Raw genomic sequence first — 17,528 nt, 5'->3', positions numbered from 1 at the left:
ATCAGTCTATCTTAAGAGAGGACAGAAAGGAGAGGTCGGTCACCAGGAGAGTCTGCAGGTTTCCTTTTAATCAAGGCTCTGCCAGAAGTGTTTTGTGGAGCCAAGAGCCCCCAAAGCATGACATGATCCTGTAACACCACCTAGATTCCCCCACAGCAGGCCAGACCACTCTGGCCAGCGCTGCTAGTCTGCCCAAAACTGGGTAATCAGACTGGGTATTCGTTGGCTACATTTCAAAGCACAGCACTGCTTTCAGCCAGGGTGAAGTGGGAGTGAACCCAGGCTGAGAGCCAAGTACCAGCCACTGCCAGTGAAGACTGGCCCCTTTATTGAAGGGAGTTGTTCAGAGTCCAGCCACTAGCCCTGGTGAGGGAGAGAAGTCAGGGCATCCGGCTCAGAGATGGTCAGGGTTCCGCGGCTCCATCGCCAGCATCCTTTGGAAAGCCACCTCTGGCGGAGACAGCTGACTGGGAGGCCGCTCCGGGTTTGGCTGAGACGTTCTAGTTAGAACAGAAAAGAAAAAAAAAAAATTAGGCTGGGAGGAAAGGGCTTGGATTGGGCCCACAAGGATATATGGCCACTTGGCATTTGGATAGTATTAACTTTTCTAAAACCTCCTTGCCAGATGAAAGGAGGTTAGGGGTAAAGCGGTGGGGACATGCTTCCCCCTTCCAAGGGAAGCTAGGGCTTGTCCACTCTAGCCAATGGGCAGACCCCACCCCCCAGGCCCAGCCCGGGGTGGGCACTGACCCCGCCGCCAGCCGGCTCCGGGCGCCTGCGGCCCAGCTGCCTCAGCATCTCCTCGCAGGCGGCGATGGTGTCCAGGAGCTGCCGCTGCCGCTGCTCCACCGCGTCCAGCAGCTGCTGGGCGCGCTCATCGCGGGGCGGCTGCGGGGGTGGCCTCCCGCCGAGCCCCAGCCCCGCCTTCCCGCGGTCCACGCCGGCAGCCTCCCTGCCCGGGAGAGAGCGAGAAACAGACGGTCAGGGCCGGCGCTTGCGCGGGGTCCGAGCCCCTTCCCCCCGCCCCACGGGCCCCCTCTCACCCCCGTGACCAGTCTGAGCCCGGGCCCCATTCCATCTCCGCCTGCGCGGCCCGACCACCACCCCCTTTCGGCCGCCCCCCTCCCCAGCGCTGCGCTAGAGCTCCGCAAAGCTGCGCCCCGCCCCGTCCCCACCGGTCTCCTTCAATCCTCCTGGGGGTCGTTGTCCCTTTAAGCTGCCCCGCGCGGAGGTGGGGCCGAGCCTCCAGAACCGGAAGTTGGCTTGGAACGTCACTTCCTCCCGGAAGCGGGCCTGGGCAGATGCCTTCTGCGCGTTGGTGCGGCGGCATGAGGGCCGCGGTGTCTGCCAGCCTGGGGTTGAGCGAGGAACCTGTGGGCTCCCGGAGCGGCCGCCTCCTCCGCCCGCCAAGCCCTGCTCCGGCGATGCCAGGGGCCCGGCTGTTGCGGCTCCCAGGGAGCTGGGCCGGGCAGGCCGCGAGCTCCGAGCGCGCCGGCTGGACGGAGGCGCTGCGGGCCGCCGTGGCCGAGCTGCGCGCCGGCGCCGTGTTGGCGGTCCCCACCGATACGCTGTACGGCCTGGCCTGCTCGGCGAGTTGCTCGGCGGCACTGCGCGATGTGTACCTCCTCAAGGGCCGCAGCGAGGCCAAGCCGCTGGCGGTATGCCTGGGCCGCGTGGCGGACGTCTACAGGTAAGGCTGCCCCGACCCGGCCCCGCTGGAGGCGGCACCACGGGAGGGGTTTCCGGTGACAGGCTTGGGAGACTGAGGCGCAGAAAGCGGGAGGGGCTTGTCCAAGTTCACCAGGGAATACGGAACTGGAAATGTGTACCGAGTGCAAACATAGTAACGTAACATAGTAAATGTCTTGAAGAAAACAAAGCAAGGGGTTTGATACTTCTGTTACAGTGTCACAGGGGTGCAACCGTTGTAGTCTTGAGACCAGAGGCGTGTAGTTGCCAAGCCAAGGGGTGCACCTCTGGAACTGTTTTCTGAAGCAGGGAGACGGGTTTAGAGACCCTTTTCCTTCTTCCTAGAGTGTGAGAAAAGGATCACCAGTAGTCCTGCATTTTGAATGTTTTTATGCTCCTTTGTTTCTCAGGTACTGCCATGTAAGAGTACCAGAGGAGCTCCTGAAAGACTTGTTGCCAGGACCAGTGACTCTGGTGATGGAACGCACAGAGGCTCTCAACAAGGACCTGAACCCCTTTACTCCTGTGAGTAAAATTTTCTCGTGTTCCTGAGGGCCAAGCCAGTTTTTGATGTTGCTTCACTGCAGCTTCTATTTGCCATTGGTGATTGTTTTTCTCTTCCCTTGGGAGAGTAAAAGGGGGAGAAAGCAGTTTGAGTAGTTGCTGTTTTAATGTTGAAAAACAATTTTTTTCTCAAGTCCCCAGACCCCTCCCTTGTTCATGCTAACCTTTCTTATGATCCCTTTTCCTCTTGCCCTACAGCTTGTAGGCATCCGAATTCCTGACCACGCCTTTATGCAAGATTTGTCCCAGATGTTTGGGGAACCTCTTGCTCTCACTAGTGCCAACCTCAGCTCCCAGGCCAGTTCTCTGAACGTTGAGGTGAGTTACCCAGTCTTTCTGCCAGAAACATCACCAGTCCAGATAATATTTTTCCTAAGCTATTTGGGTTGGTGGTGTACAGGAATTGCCCAGCAGGACAGTTGCCCATTTGGGTCAATGGTGGGAAGGCCCCCAAGCATCAGAGAGCTGGGGAAGGGTAATCTAAATTAAGGAATCTTAGAGAGGTGGTGGTGCCTGTAACTCAGTGGGTAAGGTGCCGGCCACAGACACCGAAGCTAGGGGGTTCGAACCTGGCCAGTGCCAGCTAAAACAACAATGACGACTGCAACAGCAACAACAAAAAACAGCTGGTGTTGTGGTGGGCGCCTGTAATCCCAGCTACTTGCGAGGCTGAGGCCAGAGAATTGCTTAAGCCCAAGAGTTTGAGGTTGCTGTGAGCTGTGACACAACGGCACTCTACCCAGGCCAACAGCTTGAGACTCTGTCTCAATAAAAATAAAAAATAAATGATTTAGTTAAGGAATCTTAGAGAGATTTTGTCTCAAGTTTGAGAGGCCAGGGGAAGAATTGTTGTGTTTTTTTTTGTTTGTTTTGTTTGTTTTTGAGATACTGTCTTATTCTGTCACCCTGGGTAGAGTCCAGTGGTGTCATAGCTCACAGCAATCTGCAAACTCTTTGACTGAAGCGATCCTTTTGCTTCAGCCTCCCAAGTAGCTGGGATTTCAGGCACTGACCACAGCACCCAGCTAGTTTTTCTATTTTCAGTAGAGATAGAGTCTTGTTCTCGCTCAGGCTGGTCTCAAATTCCTGAGCGCAAGCAGTCCACTCTCAGTCTCTCAAAGTGCTAAGATTATAGCCATGAGCCAACATGCCCAGCTTCTTTCTTTTTTTTTTTTTTTTCTTGAGACAGAGCCTCAAGCTATTGCCCTGGGTAGAGTGCTCTGACATCACAGCTCACAGCAACCTCCAACTCCTAGGTTCAGGCGATTCCTGTTTTTGTGAAGGTACCAGTTTGGGGAAAATACAGAGTTAGGTTATAAGTTTTTACAATAGTGCTGTAAAGAAAGATGAAGGAGGCTCGGTGCCTGTGGCTCAAACAGCTAAGGCGCCAGCCACATACCCCTGAGCTGGGGGGTTCGAATCCAGCCCGGGCCGCCAAACAACAACGATGGCTGCAACCAAAAAATAGCCAGGTGTTGTGGCAGGCGCCTGTGGTCCCAGCTACTTGGGAGGCTGAGGCAAGAGAATCACTTAAGCCCAGGAGTTTGGGGTTGATGTGAGCCATGATGCCATGGCACTGTACCCAGGGTGACAGCTTGAGGCTCTGTCTCAAAAAAAAAAAAAAAAAAGAAAGAAAGAAAGATGAAGGAGTTAAGTCTCCAAAAATTAAATCACTTGTTCTAAGTCACAGAGCCATTAAGTGTCTGACCCAGATTTTTGCCCAGTATTTGATTCCTAATCCTGTTCTCTTATCTCACCATAAGCCAGGTCAAAGAAAGCATTCTAATCCTATCTTGGCTACATAGTTTAGAATGGGTGAGGACATAATGAAATTTCACTTACTTCTTACTAAATGCAGAGTGTAATCAGGTGATGGGGTTCTCCATGCCCAGACCGTGGAAGGTGAGAGAGAATCCAGCACCCCTCTCGTCCTCAGAGTACAGGTTTTACTTGGTCATGGTGGTGGCCCTTAAGGAGCAAGGGTGAGGATGCAGCAGGGAGTGGGGAGGTTCTTAGCCTGTCCGCAGTCATTCGACCTATTCAAAATACAGAAAGTGGTATTTCTTTTTTCTTTTTTTTTTTTTTGAGACAGAGTCTCAAGCTATCACCCCAGGTAAAGTGCTGTGGTGTTATAGCTCACAGTAACCTCAAACTCTTGGGTTTAAGCAATTCTCTTGCTTCAGCCTCCCAAGTAGCTGGGACTACAGGCTCCCGCCACAACACCCGGCTATTTTTTGGTTGTAGTTGTTGTTGTTTGGTGGGCCAAGGCTGTATTTGAACCTGCCAGCTCCAGTGTATGTGTCTGGTGCCCTAGCTGCTTGAGCTACAGGTGCCGAGCCAGAAACTGGTATTTCTGATTCCCCATTCCAAATTCCAGGCCTAATGGCTACTGCAGTGTCTTCATTAGGTGGTAGGAGAAACTCTAGCTCAGTTGTCAGTTCAACCCACAGTTCTAGTGGGAATATCTTTCCCATAGTCCCAGGATGAATACTCCTGGCATATGCTCGCAGAGTCTACCCTGTTTTCTCTCCCTGTCCTAATCCACAGTTGCAGTGAGATCCAAGAACATAGTGGTAGAGCTGGAAGGACGCTGAGTGATCATGGAGTAGTCTCCTTGTTTTATAGCCTGGATAAAGTAACTTGCACGCAGTAACCGAGATAGGGTGGCAAATCCAGCGTCTCTAGAGATAGGGTGGTAAAAGCCCGCATCTCTAGATTTCTACCCAGAACTTGTTTCCTTCAGGCACAGCAAGATTTTCTTTTCTTTTGTCTCACTCTGTCATCCAGGTTGGACTGCAGTGACAGGATCATAGCTCACTGTAGCCCAAATTCCTGGGCTCAAGGGTTCCTTCTGCCTCAGCCTCCTAAAGTGCTGGGACTACAGGTTTGAGCCACTGTGCTTGGCCATGGCAAGATTTTCTTTAAGCTCTAGGTGGGTATTGGGGTGTTAACCTGGGAGGGTTCCAAACCTATAAGATACAGTGTCCTTGGCACAGCTGACCTTAACTAAATGAGTTTCCTCCTTCCTGTGCTTAGAGGAAGGTGCCTTCTGTTTTAAAACTGTTAGGCCTTTGACTGATTAGGAACCCTGTGTGCAGTATGACATCATTGCAGATGCCAAGGATGGTATCCATACTCTTCATATCCAACTCTCTTTCTAGGAGTTCCAACACCTCTGGCCTCATTTGTCCTTGGTCATTGATGGAGGACCAATTGGGGATAGCCAGAGCCCTGAGTGTCGCCTTGGCTCAACTGTGGTTGATTTATCTGTGCCTGGAAAGTTTGGCATTATTCGTCCTGGCTGGTAAGTCTCTATCCTGTGGCTTGGGAATAGGACTTGTGGGAGGTTCGGAAGATTAAAAAAAGCTCTGACAAAAAAATGAAGCTTACCATTGCTTCCTGTGTTGCCTTGAGTGGGTCTGGGCAGATGTGGAAAAGTAGTAGATGCAGTAGGACTAAGTTTGCTGGAGTTTTTAGGATTCAGAAGGATTTGTCAAGCGTTCAATGAATACAGCATAATAAGACCAAGGAGTTTAGGCCTCTGTTTGCCTTACTCTGGTGGGCTCTGGGCTTTGCAAAGTCAGACTATTAACTTTTCCTCTGTTTCTTTCTCAGTGCCCTAGAAAGAACTACAGCCATCCTCCAACAGAAGTACAGGCTGCTTCCCTCACATGAGTCCTGCTTGTAAAACTCAGGAGGGAAGGCCCAAGGACTGGTGCTCGATACTATGTGTCTGTACACTAGTGGTTGGCAAGGCCTCATTTGCAGAGGCCACTGGAGCTACATCACTAGCCTGACCCCTTAGGCAAAATAGACCAAGGCTCAGAAAGTGCTGGTTTAGCTTGGCACTTGGGGGAAAGGTTGTACTTATTATTTATAGTTTAATCTGTCAGCCAAAAGCTGAATAAAGAGGTTAAGAACATTCCTAGGTTATTATTGAACAGTAATGTAAGTAAGAAATTTGGAATCTTGTGTGAGTCTCCTCTCTGGTGGCATTCAAGGTTCAAACCAGGTAGAAGTGCTAGTGCTGTTTCAAACTCTCAGGTAACCAAGGATATGGATTGGGCTTCCGAAGTTGGAACCAGGTTAGGATAAAGAGTATGGAGCCATAGACCAAGCACTGTTTCCTCTGAACCAGCAGAGCTAATGGAGCCCTATGTTGTGATTGCCTGGCTGGGAACACTCATTCGGTCTAACAGCGGGAGTTCTGCTCAGATGGCAGGGAGGAGAGGTGTGGGGAGAATCCAGATGAAGAGAGTCTTAGAAAGAAATCTCTATTATCCTTTTCAACCAGTGACCTTCTTATTTATTCAGAAAACGGGTTATAATTATATCTCATAACCCTATAAAACCTTTATTTAAATCCAGTGTTGGCAGCTTTTTGTTTTTATTTATATGTGTACCAAGTGTTAAATGTGATTATTGTTGGGCATTTGAACTTTTTCTTTAATATAAAAAATGCTGCTATTAAAGATATTTGTAAATGGTTTATTTTTCTTTGAATTATTTCCTTAGGGTAGTGGTATTAGGTCAAAGGATATGAACGTGTTTATGGCTCTTGATAGACAGTAGCTTTCAGAAGAACTGAATCAAGTTACACTGTCGTCAGCAATGTGTGAGAATGGCTGTTTCTGCCTCTTGGCCTTGCCATACTTTTTAGGATATTTTAAAACGCTTACATGTGAAATGAAAACTCAGTGTTGCTACTTTCTGCACATTACCATAGGTCAAATCGGTCCTGCCTGCCTTGCTTTCCCAGTTACGCCAGGTGGCCAGGACTGTTCATCTGGTGAGGTTCAGGATCAGCTACCTGCGGGGGGCTGCATGTCCTTGAGGTGATCCACCTCCCCTCTTCTACCCCAGCTCCCAGAATTCCAATCAGTCTTGAGCCCATAAACTTAGTATAAAGGTTTCCTGTGCATGTATTTTCAGTTATATCCTGTTTATGGCCATACCACCCTAAACGTACCAGATTGTGTCTCAAATCCTAAGAACCTTGCCAAGGTGTTCAGGGGGCCTGCTTTAATGAGGGCCTCTAAAATGAGCATATTAGTTAATTTGTAAATAAGCTATCAGTTTATTAACTGCTGCCTCTGGAATCTCATCTAAACTAGTAACTTCTTAAGCAAATCCACTCTTTATTGTATAAAACTATAGCCAGCCTAGACCGTATGTCACGTTGACCTTACTGAGAGGTCAGAACTTGTGAAGTCTTGACGAGAGCAAAAAGAGTGCTTTCTTGAGTATCACTTCATTTAATAAATACAAATCACAGTAGCACTGAAAATGGCTCTAGTGATTGGGTCTCATTCAGTTCTGGCAGCTAAAGGGAGGCAAGGTATCCTAGTCCTCACTCTGGAGCCAAATGTTCATTTGGGAAAAGCGAACTCTGGAGTGCAGAGGTATTCTTTTATTTTTTTTTAAGAGACAAGAGTCTCACTTTATCACCCTCGGTGGAGTGCTGTGGTGTCAACAGCTCACAGCAACCTCCACCTCCTGGGCTTAGGCTGTTCTCTTGCTTCAGCCTCCGGAGTAGCTGGGACTATAGGCACCCGCCCGGCTATTTTTTGTTGCAGTTTGGCCAGGGCCGGGTTTGAATCCACCACCCTCGGTATATGGGTCCTGTGCCCTACCCACTGAGCCACAGCGCCGCCCTCCCTCCCCCCTATTTTTAAGAGGACCTGGAACTGAACTCCCAGCACTAGATAAAACTGCAAAAAGGAAGAACAACTGTGCCCAGGCACCAACTACAAGGCCACACCAAATAAGGAAGCCAGATCCTGTAAACGTCAGGACAGGAACCATTCCTTGGTCAAGTTTTCTGCAGCACCCAGCACACAGTAAGGTGCTTGATTAGAGAGTGTTGAATGAATGCTCAGGATTACATCCCAATTGGGTTCAGGAATCTACTGGGAAGAACTTAGACCTAGAAATTCCCTTTTAGGAAGTCTCAAATATGATTCCCTCACTTAGAGAAAACAGATGATATGGGAAGGAGGTCTGAAGAGAGCAGGGGCCGGCAGAGGGAGTGCATGCTGGTCCAGACCCTGACACCCTTCCAAAAACAGTGCCTGGGGGACTCCACAACACCAACCTGCCAGAGTAAAAAGCTAGAAGGGATTATGGGAAAGGGTTCTGAAGACGAAGCTGCCCCCTTCTGTCCCCTCTCTGGAATGCCACCTACCCTCCTGTCACTGCAGAGGACCCCAGCACCTCTTGCCTAAGGAATAGTGTTGGTAGCCCACCTAGCAGCACCTAGCTACTGACTTAGGAATAAGAGAGTGCCTATGACCTCAGCTGAGCCCCACATGGTGACAGCTCCCAGCAAGGCTGGGACATGAGTCCCTCATGCCCGTTAGCAGGCCCTTCACATCAGCCACTGCTCTTTCTCTTTGATGAAGTGCTCTGCCCAGCGGCGGGTCAGCTCGAGGTACAGGCTGGGCTGATGAGGCAGGTAGTCCAAATACAGGCGAGTTGGTGTCTTCTTGGGAATGGCCTTCTCGATCTGGGTGCCCTCGTGCCACTCATTGAAGGAGGTGATGGAGACGATCTCGGGCCTCACCGTTAGGGCCGCCTGCAGGGCCGTCTCATAGTACTTGCCGTTGACCCTGTTTCGAGTATTGTGGTTGTTCCAGGGCCGGATGCTGGTGTCTATGTAGCCAGGCCCCACACTGGGAATGAACATGAGGTTGTTGGCATCACAAAAGTTCTTCACAGCTTTCCAGTTCTGATGGGAGGAGCCAAAGGAAAAGCCATTGGAAGCAAAATAGGTATACATGCCATCAAACCCTGCAGCCAGGATGTCATGGGTATGGCTCTCCTCCACCAGCAGTGCTATGAAGACCCCATCGTAGGGAGTACTGCGCACTGAGTGGGGCCCATTTGGTGTCAGGAGATGGGCCCAGGCCTCAGGGGACGTCAGGTATGAGTCGTAGATATAAAAGAGCGGGAGGCTCTTGCCCATGCTGTTCTTATAGCGGTAAAATGCACCATGGGAGCCGTACCTGAGGGGCAGGAGAGAGAAGAGCCTGAATTAGATGGGCAAGACCAGCACAGCTGTAGGAGCAACCATGGTTGACGTCCTTCTTGATGCCACAGTACAGTTTGGAACCCAGTTTATCTCCACAGTTGGACTCATCACACATCTAAGCAAAAACCTGACTCCCCTCCTTCCTCTCCCCAGCCTTGCCATTCCTAAGCCTCACTTCCCTACCATGAGCCAGCCACCACCATCCTTCATCTGGACTATATGGCAACAGACATTTAACCGGTCTCCAGGCTCCCATTCCTACCTTCCTGTAATCCGCCTACTCAACCTGGCCCTCCTATTTCCATCCCTGCTATTACCCACGCATTACTCCCCACCTGGCCTTTCTAGTCTGCTGTCATGTCAAGCTTATCCCATCTTACGGCTTTTGCATCTGCCAGCCCTCTGCCTAGAATTTTTTCCATACCTCCAGATCTTTGCAGAGCTGACTTGTAACTCAGGTGTTAGCTCACATGTTGTCTCCTCAGAGAGACTCGCCTGACCACCCATTCTAAAGCAGTTCCTCTAACACACTCTACCATATTACCCTGCTTTATTCTTTACTACTTTTTCATAGTATGGTCGACTATTTTATTTTTCCTTTGTAACGACTATCTGCCCCATAGCACCCTCAACATACAGAATGCAAATGTTATAAAGTCAGCACCTTTGCTAGGCCTACCCACTTCAGTATAACAGTGCTGGACACGTGTAGGCGCAAAGTGCTTTCCAAATGAATAAATGATGCACAAACACTCTATAACGTGGCGTCACATGGCTCACAGCAACCTCTAACTCTTGGGCTTACGCGATTCTCTTGCCTCAGCCTCCCGAGTAGCTGGGACTATAGGCGCTCGCCACAACGCCCGGCTAGGTTTTTGTTGCAGTTCGGCCAGGGCTGGGTTTGAACCCACCACCCCCAGCATATGGGGCCGGCGCCCTACTCACTGAGCCACGGGCGCTGCCCACTTTGTCATTCTTTTAGTTAAATACCTACATATAATGAAAGATTACCGTGAATAGTTATATCCTTTTCTTTTCTTTTTTATTTATTTATTTTTTTTTTGTAGAGACAGAGTCTTACTTTATTGCCCTTGGTAGAGTGCCGTGGCGTCACACGGCTCACAGCAACCTCCAACTCCTGGGCTTAAGCGATTCTCTTGCCTCAGCCTCCCGAGCAGCTGGGACTACAGGCGCCCACCACAACGCCTGGCTATTTTTTGGTTGCAGTTCGGCCGGGGCCGGGTTTGAACCCGCCACCCTCGGCATATGGGGCCAGCACCCTACTCACTGAGCCACAGGCGCCGCCCCAAGCCACTTTCACATATATTAACTTATGTCACTCTCTCAAGACTCAAAGGTTAAGAGACTTGCCTCTGATCACAGATTAGAGGCCACAGAACTAGAACCCAAGTTGCCTGACTCCAAGTCCAGCTTCTCCTACCATAAAACAGCTGCTGGGAACACAGCTGTCTCTTGACCTTCCCCTCCCCACCCCCATTTTGTTTTCCACCAAAATACCAGCCCCCAGAGCAGGCTTACGTGTCGATGATATACTTGATGTTGTCGTGTACAGTGATGTCATCTCGGCCTTTATAGGGTTGGATGTGGAAGGCCACCTGCCATAAACAGAGAGGTAACTGGTCAAGTTACAACATGTAAGGCTCATGCTCCAGCCATGGCCTGAGGAGACGCTGAGTTCAGGAGAGGGCCTGGCAATAGTGGGCACAGCAAAGATAAAGACAGCTACTGACCTTCAAGGCCAAAAAAAAGAGAGGTGAGAAGTTTGCCCACCTCCCACAGCAGGGCATGTGTGGGCTGTTACAGAGTGGCTGACAGCTTTCAACAGCTCCAAGTGATTGGTGCCAGTTACCTGAAACAACGGAAGAGGTGAGCCGACACTGTGTCAACGGGAAAAACGTGCTATGACCTGTTAAACGTGTCACTGATGGAATTTTCCTTAGGAATGGAAAGTGAGGCTTCTCTTGGTAGTTTTTCTTCCTTCACCACAAAAGTGAGGAATGATTGACTTGAATGGTATGTTTGGGGAAAATAATGACAGGCTTAATTCAGCTCTGTCCTTCCTGAAGGTGAGCCTTCCTGCTGAAGTGTGGTGTTATGCTCTGCTCCTGGAGACACTGCCTCGCACCAGGAAGTTAGGTCCAGAGTTCAGTCTGCAGGTCCACTTGGCTCTTGTCTACCCTTTATCCAGGGTTTCCAACCTAACCTCTACTATTATTTAATAAAAGTGATATTTATTTTGTTTCCCATTTATCCTATATATAATTTTCTCAGAATTTAAGAAAATAAGAATGACATAGACATTATTTATTTTGAACCCTCCCCCAATACCACACTTGCTACATATTTGCCATCCCTTAGCTACCCCCCAGAAACTTCTGTGGAGGCACTAACCCCGTGAGCAGAGCAGAGGAAATCTCCAGAATAGGTTGGTGACTCACCTGGATATTGAACTGATGGGCCGTGTCCAGAATGACAGGGACCAGGTCATCTGAGGGTTCCCCATTATCATCAGCCATGCCAGGTGGGTACCAGGACAGGACCAGGACTCCTGAGACACAACACAAAGGCCACTTCAGAAATAGACTGTAGCCCCCTCAAGATTTTTTATTTTATTTTATTTATCTATTTATTTGGTTGCAGTTTGGCCAGGGCCGGGTTTGAACCTGCCACCATCAGTATATGGAGCCAGCGCCCTACTCCTTTGAGCCACAGGCACCACCCAAGTTTTTTTTTTTCTTTCTTTTTTCTTCCTTTTTTTCTATTTTTTTCTTCTTCTCTTTCTAGGATTTTTTTTTAACAGTCTAATTTTGTCGCCCTTGGTAGAGTGCCTTAGCATCATAGCTCACAGCAACTTCAAACTCCTGGGCTCAAGAGATTCTCTTGCCACAGCCTCCCAAGTACCTGGGACTGCAGGCACCCTCCACAAAACCTGACTATTTTTTTTTTTTTTGAGACCGAATCTCACTATGTCGCCCTGGGTAGAGTGCTGTGGTGTCACTGCTCACAGCAACCTCAAACTCTTGGGCTAAGTGATTCTCTTGCCTCAGCCTCCCATGTAGCTGGGACTACAGGCACCTGCCACAATGCCCAGCTATTTTTGGTTGCAGTTGTCGTTGTTTAGCTGGCCTGGGCCAGGTTCGAACCTGCCAGCCCCGGTGTATGTGGCTGGCGTGTAACCACTATGCTACGGGTGCCAAGCCATGCCCGGCTATTTTTTAGAGACGAGGTCTCACTCTGGCTCAGGGTGGTCTTGAACTTGTGAGCTCAAGCAATCCACTGCCTGGACCTCTCAAAGGATTACAGGTGTGAGCCACTGTGCCAGGCTCCCCTCAAGATTTTTCTTTTTTCACAGACATATCCCACCAACTGGAAAATGGTTTCTTTTTAGACAGAGTCTCACTTTGTCACCCTTGGTAGAGTGCTCTGGTGTCATAGCTCACAGAAACCTCAAACTCTTAGGCTCAAGTGATCCATATTTAATTTTATTTTTTATAAATAAGAGTCTCACTTTATCGCCCTTGGTAGAGTACCATGGCGTCACAGCTCACAGCAACCTCCAGCTCCTGGGCTTGGGTGATTCTCTTGCCTCAGCCTCCCAAGCAGCTGGGACTACAGGCGCCCTCCACAATGCCCGGCTATTTTTTTGTTGCAGTTTGGCCAGGGCGGGGTTTGAAACCGCCACCCTTGGTATATGGGGCTGGCACCCTACTCACTGAGCCACAGGCACTGCCAGCCCGGCTATTTTAAGAGATGGGTGGGGGGGTGTCTCGCTCTGTCTCAGGCTAGTCTAGAACCTGTGAGCTCAGGCAATCCACCCACATGCTGGGATTACAGGCCAGCCTGGGAAATGGTTTTTTTTTTTTTTTTTAGAGACAGAGTCTCATTTTGTCACCCTCAGTAATGTGCAGTGGCATCACAGCTCAGAGCAACCTCCAGCTCCTGGGCTTGGGCGATTCTCTTATCTCAGCCTCCCTAGTATCTGGGACTACAGGCACCTGCCACAACGCCCGGCTATTTTTTTTGTTGCAGTTTGGACGGGGCCGGGTTTGAACCCACCACCCTCGGTATATGGGGCCGTCGCCCTACTCATTGAGCCACAGGCGCTGCCCTGGGAAATGGTTTTTTTTTTTTCTTTTGTGGTTTTTGACCGGGGCTGGGTTTGAACCCGCCACCTCCGGCATATGGGACTGGCGCCCTACTCCTTGAGCCACAGGCACCGCCCTGGAAATGGTTTTTAAAGGCCTTGAGCAAGTCTCCTGCCAGGTTCCCTTTCTGCAGATTAGATCCCAGAGCTTGCGCCCTGGAGCTGTCCACGCCAGCAGTGCTGAAGCGCGGCGGCTGCGGGGAACCAGGCCCAGTAGGAGCCAGGCTTTCCAGAGCCTCAGTAAGTAGTAGAACAAAGGGACCGGTGGACAATGCCACGCCCACCCGGAAGGCACAGTTTTACCTCTGAAGAAGAGGAGCACCTCTGATGTCCCTCATGGAGAGAAACCCTAAGGAGAGATCATCCCAGTGCTTCCCTGGAAAAACATTCTTCTCAGCAGTCCGCCCTCTCCTCCGTAAAGTCCTGAAGGATTTACCTTATCTCCGTGTACTTCCCACTCTTGCCTCCGTCATTCTATCCTCCCCCTCACAAACCATCTCCAGGTAAATTAAAATGTACTGTAAAATTCAGAGAAATTCAGTGACAAAATCTGAAACAAATGAGCCTCCCCTCCTCTGTCTACAAAGGCGGCTTCGGGGATCTCTCTTCTGGCTGAGAACCTGAACCCCTTCCACACACACACTGCAAACAGCAGGGTCGTCATGCACATGAACAAACCCCTCTCTGACGCCAGCAAGAGAGGAAGGGCAGGGCTGCTGCCTACCCTGTACCGGGGTGAAGGCAGAGGCCATCCAGACTCCACTCAGAACCTCAGGCCTCACCTTCCCTTTCCCAGCCGAGAAGCCCAACACATTTGAAGATCGCCTTCCTTCCTGGCGCAAACTCTCAGCAGCTCCGCCCTATGCAAGGGCCCCGGAATTATTAGGGGTCAGCAGGGCCCAGACTGGGGGGCCGAACACTAGAAGGAGAAAGCTAAGGAAGGGCTAAGAAGCCAGCTGATGGGCGGGAGGGACTGAGCTGGGGTGTGAGAAGGCGGAAGGGCGGCCTGGGGAGCTCACCGATGGCTGCCTCCTTGAGCTGGGTCATATGCTCCCGCAGCACGTCGGGGTCCCGGGAGCTGTAGGGCCCCAGCTCCGGGTAGAAGCTGGAGCCCAAGTCGTCTGGGGGGCTGTGGCGGCCGCGGGGGTAGCTGGCCGAGATCTTGGGGTCCCAGTGCGGCACCATGACGTGGTCCCAGTGAATATAGTGGCCCTCGCGCCGCGGGCTTCCGTACCACGAGTAGTAGAAGGCGTGCAGGTCCGAGTAGACGCGCAGACTCTGCCCGCGGGCGGGCTCGGCCTCGGCGGGGGCTGGCCCAGGGGAGCTGCCGGGGTCGGCCGTGCGGGGCGGCGGCGGCGGCGGGGGCGGCGCGGCCGGGGCGGCCGGAGCGCGGGCGGCGGGCGCGGGGACCCCCTCCGGGCGGCGCTCAAAGGGCGCCAGCTCCAGGCCTGGGCCCAGCGCCGGGAGTCCGTCCGGAGCCTTGAGCGTGCGCAGGCCCATGAGGGTGCCGAAGGCGAAGAGCAGCACTAGGAACAGCGCGATGCAGGCGCGGCGCCGCCGCCGGGCCATGGCAGCCCCTGCGCTCCTCTCGCGGGGCCCCGCTACCTCCCCGCGCTCCGCGCCATGGCCGCCCGCCCGGCTCCTGCGCGCCGCGCAGTCCGCACGCGTCCCAGGGAGACGGCGCGCCCTGCGCCCAGCGCGGCGTGAGCGGCTCCCTGCTCCTCCCCCGCAGTGCGGGCGGGCCCGGCACACAGAGGATGCAGCGGCGCAGACCAAGTGGGCGCGAATTGAGGGGGGACCGGACAGAGATGCTGACGAAGGATCGCGAACTTCGAGCTCCGGGGCCAAGGGAGCAGAGCGTGGGGAGGGGAAGAAAGCGAGCGTCCGTGGTGGTCTCAACACAAGGTCCCCTTCTGCAGCGCGTCCTCCTTACTGACTTCTCTGACTCCCCCATCCCAGTGGCCACCCTGATTTGCCTACTCCCCTCATCCCTAGGACCCCCCTCCTTCACACTCAGGCCGCCTCTGAGACCTGGGAAGGGGCGTCGGGACTTCCCGAGGAGTCAGACCGTCAGGCACTGGCCAGGCCCAGAAGGTGGAGGGAGCCTCTATGACTTGCCCAAGGTCACACCGACGGGCCGAAACCCCAGGGTCGGGGCTGGCTCTCAGAGCTCTTCGCACCGTCGGGACTGCCTGGTCTCAGGCCTGTTGTCCCCAGCGGCCTCTTGTTGGAGAACCTCCTGGAGTCGGTGCGGATAAACGAGGTGGTTCCCGTAAATGACTTCCCACGGGGCCCGACAGAGCTAAGTCCTCAGTACATGTGTGCCTTTCTTCTCGGACTCTGAGCTCCAGAGGGCAGGGCCCTGGTCTTATTTACCTTTTCACACACCACCTGCTGCCAGAACAGGCTCTGACACTGAGCTGCTATGGCCTTCGGGCTAGCACCACAATCTGGTACGGTAGTCCACAGACAGTAAGCTTTCTACTCAATATTGACCACGTTCCTACACTGCATCACTTATTACTTCATTTATTCAGAAGATAGTTTTGTTTATTGTCTGCTCTTTTACTGGTCCATGATGACAGGAACTTTTTTTCCAATGGCTGCTCTATCTGCAACATCTAAAACAGAGCTTGATATAATAGTAGACGCTATTTCTTAAGTAAATGAATTGTAGGGAACCTGGGAAGAGGAGCAGCAAGGTTGGGAACTGTCAGTAGGTCTGGAGCCCAGAAGAGTGAGTTTGAGAGAATTTTCGTGGTAAGTGTGAATGAAGTAGAATGCTTTCCTGAGTCATGAATGCCTGATTCAGCTTGGCTGAGTAATGTGCATCAGCTCTCAAAGCAGGCAGTTAAGTGGTGAGGCAGAATGCTTAGATTCAGTGGTCCGACAGTGCCATTAGGACCTGAGAGGTTTCCATCTCACTGCTCTGCTGTCCCCACTATTGACTTCAAACTGAAGCTAGTTCTGCTCATACCACAATCCAACAGGCAACATTAAAATGCATTTCCCTGGCAGCGCCTGTGGCTCAGTGAGTAGGGCACCGGCCCCATATACCCAGGGTGGCTGGTTCATACCCGGCCCCGGCCAAACTGCAACAAAAACCAGCCGGGCGTTGTGGCGGGCGCCTGTAGTCCCAGCTACTCGGGAGGCTGAGGCAAGAGAATCGCTTAAGCCCAGGAGTTGGAGGTTGCAGTGAGCTGTGAAGCCTCAGCACTCTACCAAGGGTGATAAAGTGAGACTCTGTCTCTAAAAATAATAAATAAATAAATAAAAACATTTTTTAGGCTGTATGCAGTGGCTCACACCTGTAATCCTAGCACTCTGGGAGGCCAAGGCAGGTGAATCCCTTGAGCTCAGAGTTTGAGACCAGCCTGAGCAAAGCCAGACCCTATTTCTACTAAAAATAGAAAAGCTTGCTGAGTGTTGTGGCAAGCACCTGTAATCTCAGCTACTCAGGAGGCTAAGGCAGGAGTATCTCTTGAGCCCAAGAGTTTGAGCATGCTGTGAGCCATGATGCCACAGCACTCTACGGAGGGGAGCTGAGGGAGACTGTGTCAAAATAAATAATAAAGAAACAACATTTTGGGCGGCGCCTGTGGCTCAGTGGGCAGAGCGCCAGCCGCATATATGAGGGTGGAGGGTTCAAACCCGCCCCAGCCAAACTGCAACAAAAAAACAGCTGGGCATTGTGGCTGGCAGGTGCCTGTAGTCCCAGCTACTCGGGAGGCTGAAGCAAGGGAACTGCCTAAGCCCAGGAGTTGGAGGTTGCTGTGAGCTGTGTGACGCCATGGCACTCTACTGAGGGCGATAAAGTGAAACTCTGTCTCTACAAAAAAGAAACAACATTTTTTAAAATTCAAATTAAAAAAATGAATTTTAACTGGGTACTGTACCCTGCACTACAGCTAGGGTGACAGAGCAAGAACCAGTCTCTTAAAAAAACAAACAAAAAAATGTTTTTTCTGTTTTTCTTAGTGGCTCACACCTATAATCCTAACACTGTGGGAGGCGGAGTTGGGTGGATCACCTGAGCTTACGGGCTGTAGATCAGCCTGCATCAGAGGAAGACCTTGTCTC

The 17,528-nt window shown here is 51.6% G+C and overlaps 3 protein-coding genes across 5 annotated transcripts; 1 reads left to right on the top strand and 2 right to left on the bottom strand.

Moving 5' to 3' along the window:
* Positions 1 to 46: 46 nt before the first annotated feature.
* On the bottom strand, positions 47 to 1,330 carry C22H1orf122 (chromosome 22 C1orf122 homolog). Of its 2 annotated transcripts, none has more exons than XM_053577381.1 (3): positions 1,044 to 1,330; positions 751 to 952; positions 47 to 500 (listed from the first exon to the last, which is right to left on the bottom strand). In XM_053577381.1, the coding sequence occupies exons 1-3, from the start codon at positions 1,328 to 1,330 to the stop codon at positions 405 to 407; spliced, it is 585 nt and encodes a 194-aa protein (XP_053433356.1). In that variant the 3' UTR covers positions 47 to 404. The 2 variants fall into 2 exon arrangements, with proteins under 2 accessions (XP_053433356.1, XP_053433357.1); XM_053577382.1 differs by having other exon boundaries at positions 1,176 to 1,330.
* Positions 1,302 to 6,742, top strand: YRDC (yrdC N6-threonylcarbamoyltransferase domain containing). The gene is made up of 5 exons (XM_053577380.1): positions 1,302 to 1,690; positions 2,100 to 2,214; positions 2,452 to 2,571; positions 5,415 to 5,557; positions 5,869 to 6,742. Exons 1-5 carry the CDS (start codon positions 1,302 to 1,304, stop codon positions 5,939 to 5,941), a joined length of 840 nt encoding a protein of 279 aa, XP_053433355.1. The 3' UTR covers positions 5,942 to 6,742.
* A 1,870-nt stretch (positions 6,743 to 8,612) lies between these two features.
* MANEAL (mannosidase endo-alpha like) lies at positions 8,613 to 15,115 on the bottom strand. 2 transcript variants are annotated; one of them, XM_053577378.1, is made up of 4 exons: positions 14,468 to 15,115; positions 11,743 to 11,852; positions 10,823 to 10,899; positions 8,613 to 9,257 (listed from the first exon to the last, which is right to left on the bottom strand). In XM_053577378.1, exons 1-4 carry the CDS (start codon positions 15,015 to 15,017, stop codon positions 8,621 to 8,623), a joined length of 1,374 nt encoding a protein of 457 aa, XP_053433353.1. In that variant the 5' UTR covers positions 15,018 to 15,115; the 3' UTR covers positions 8,613 to 8,620. The 2 variants fall into 2 exon arrangements, with proteins under 2 accessions (XP_053433353.1, XP_053433354.1); XM_053577379.1 differs by lacking the exons at positions 10,823 to 10,899; positions 14,468 to 15,115 and having other exon boundaries at positions 11,743 to 11,813.
* Positions 15,116 to 17,528: the final 2,413 nt, after the last annotated feature.

Source organism: Nycticebus coucang, chromosome 22 (assembly GCF_027406575.1).
Source record: "Nycticebus coucang isolate mNycCou1 chromosome 22, mNycCou1.pri, whole genome shotgun sequence".
Lineage (NCBI taxonomy): Eukaryota > Metazoa > Chordata > Mammalia > Primates > Lorisidae > Nycticebus > Nycticebus coucang.
This window is presented reverse-complemented; position numbering and strand designations above follow the sequence as displayed.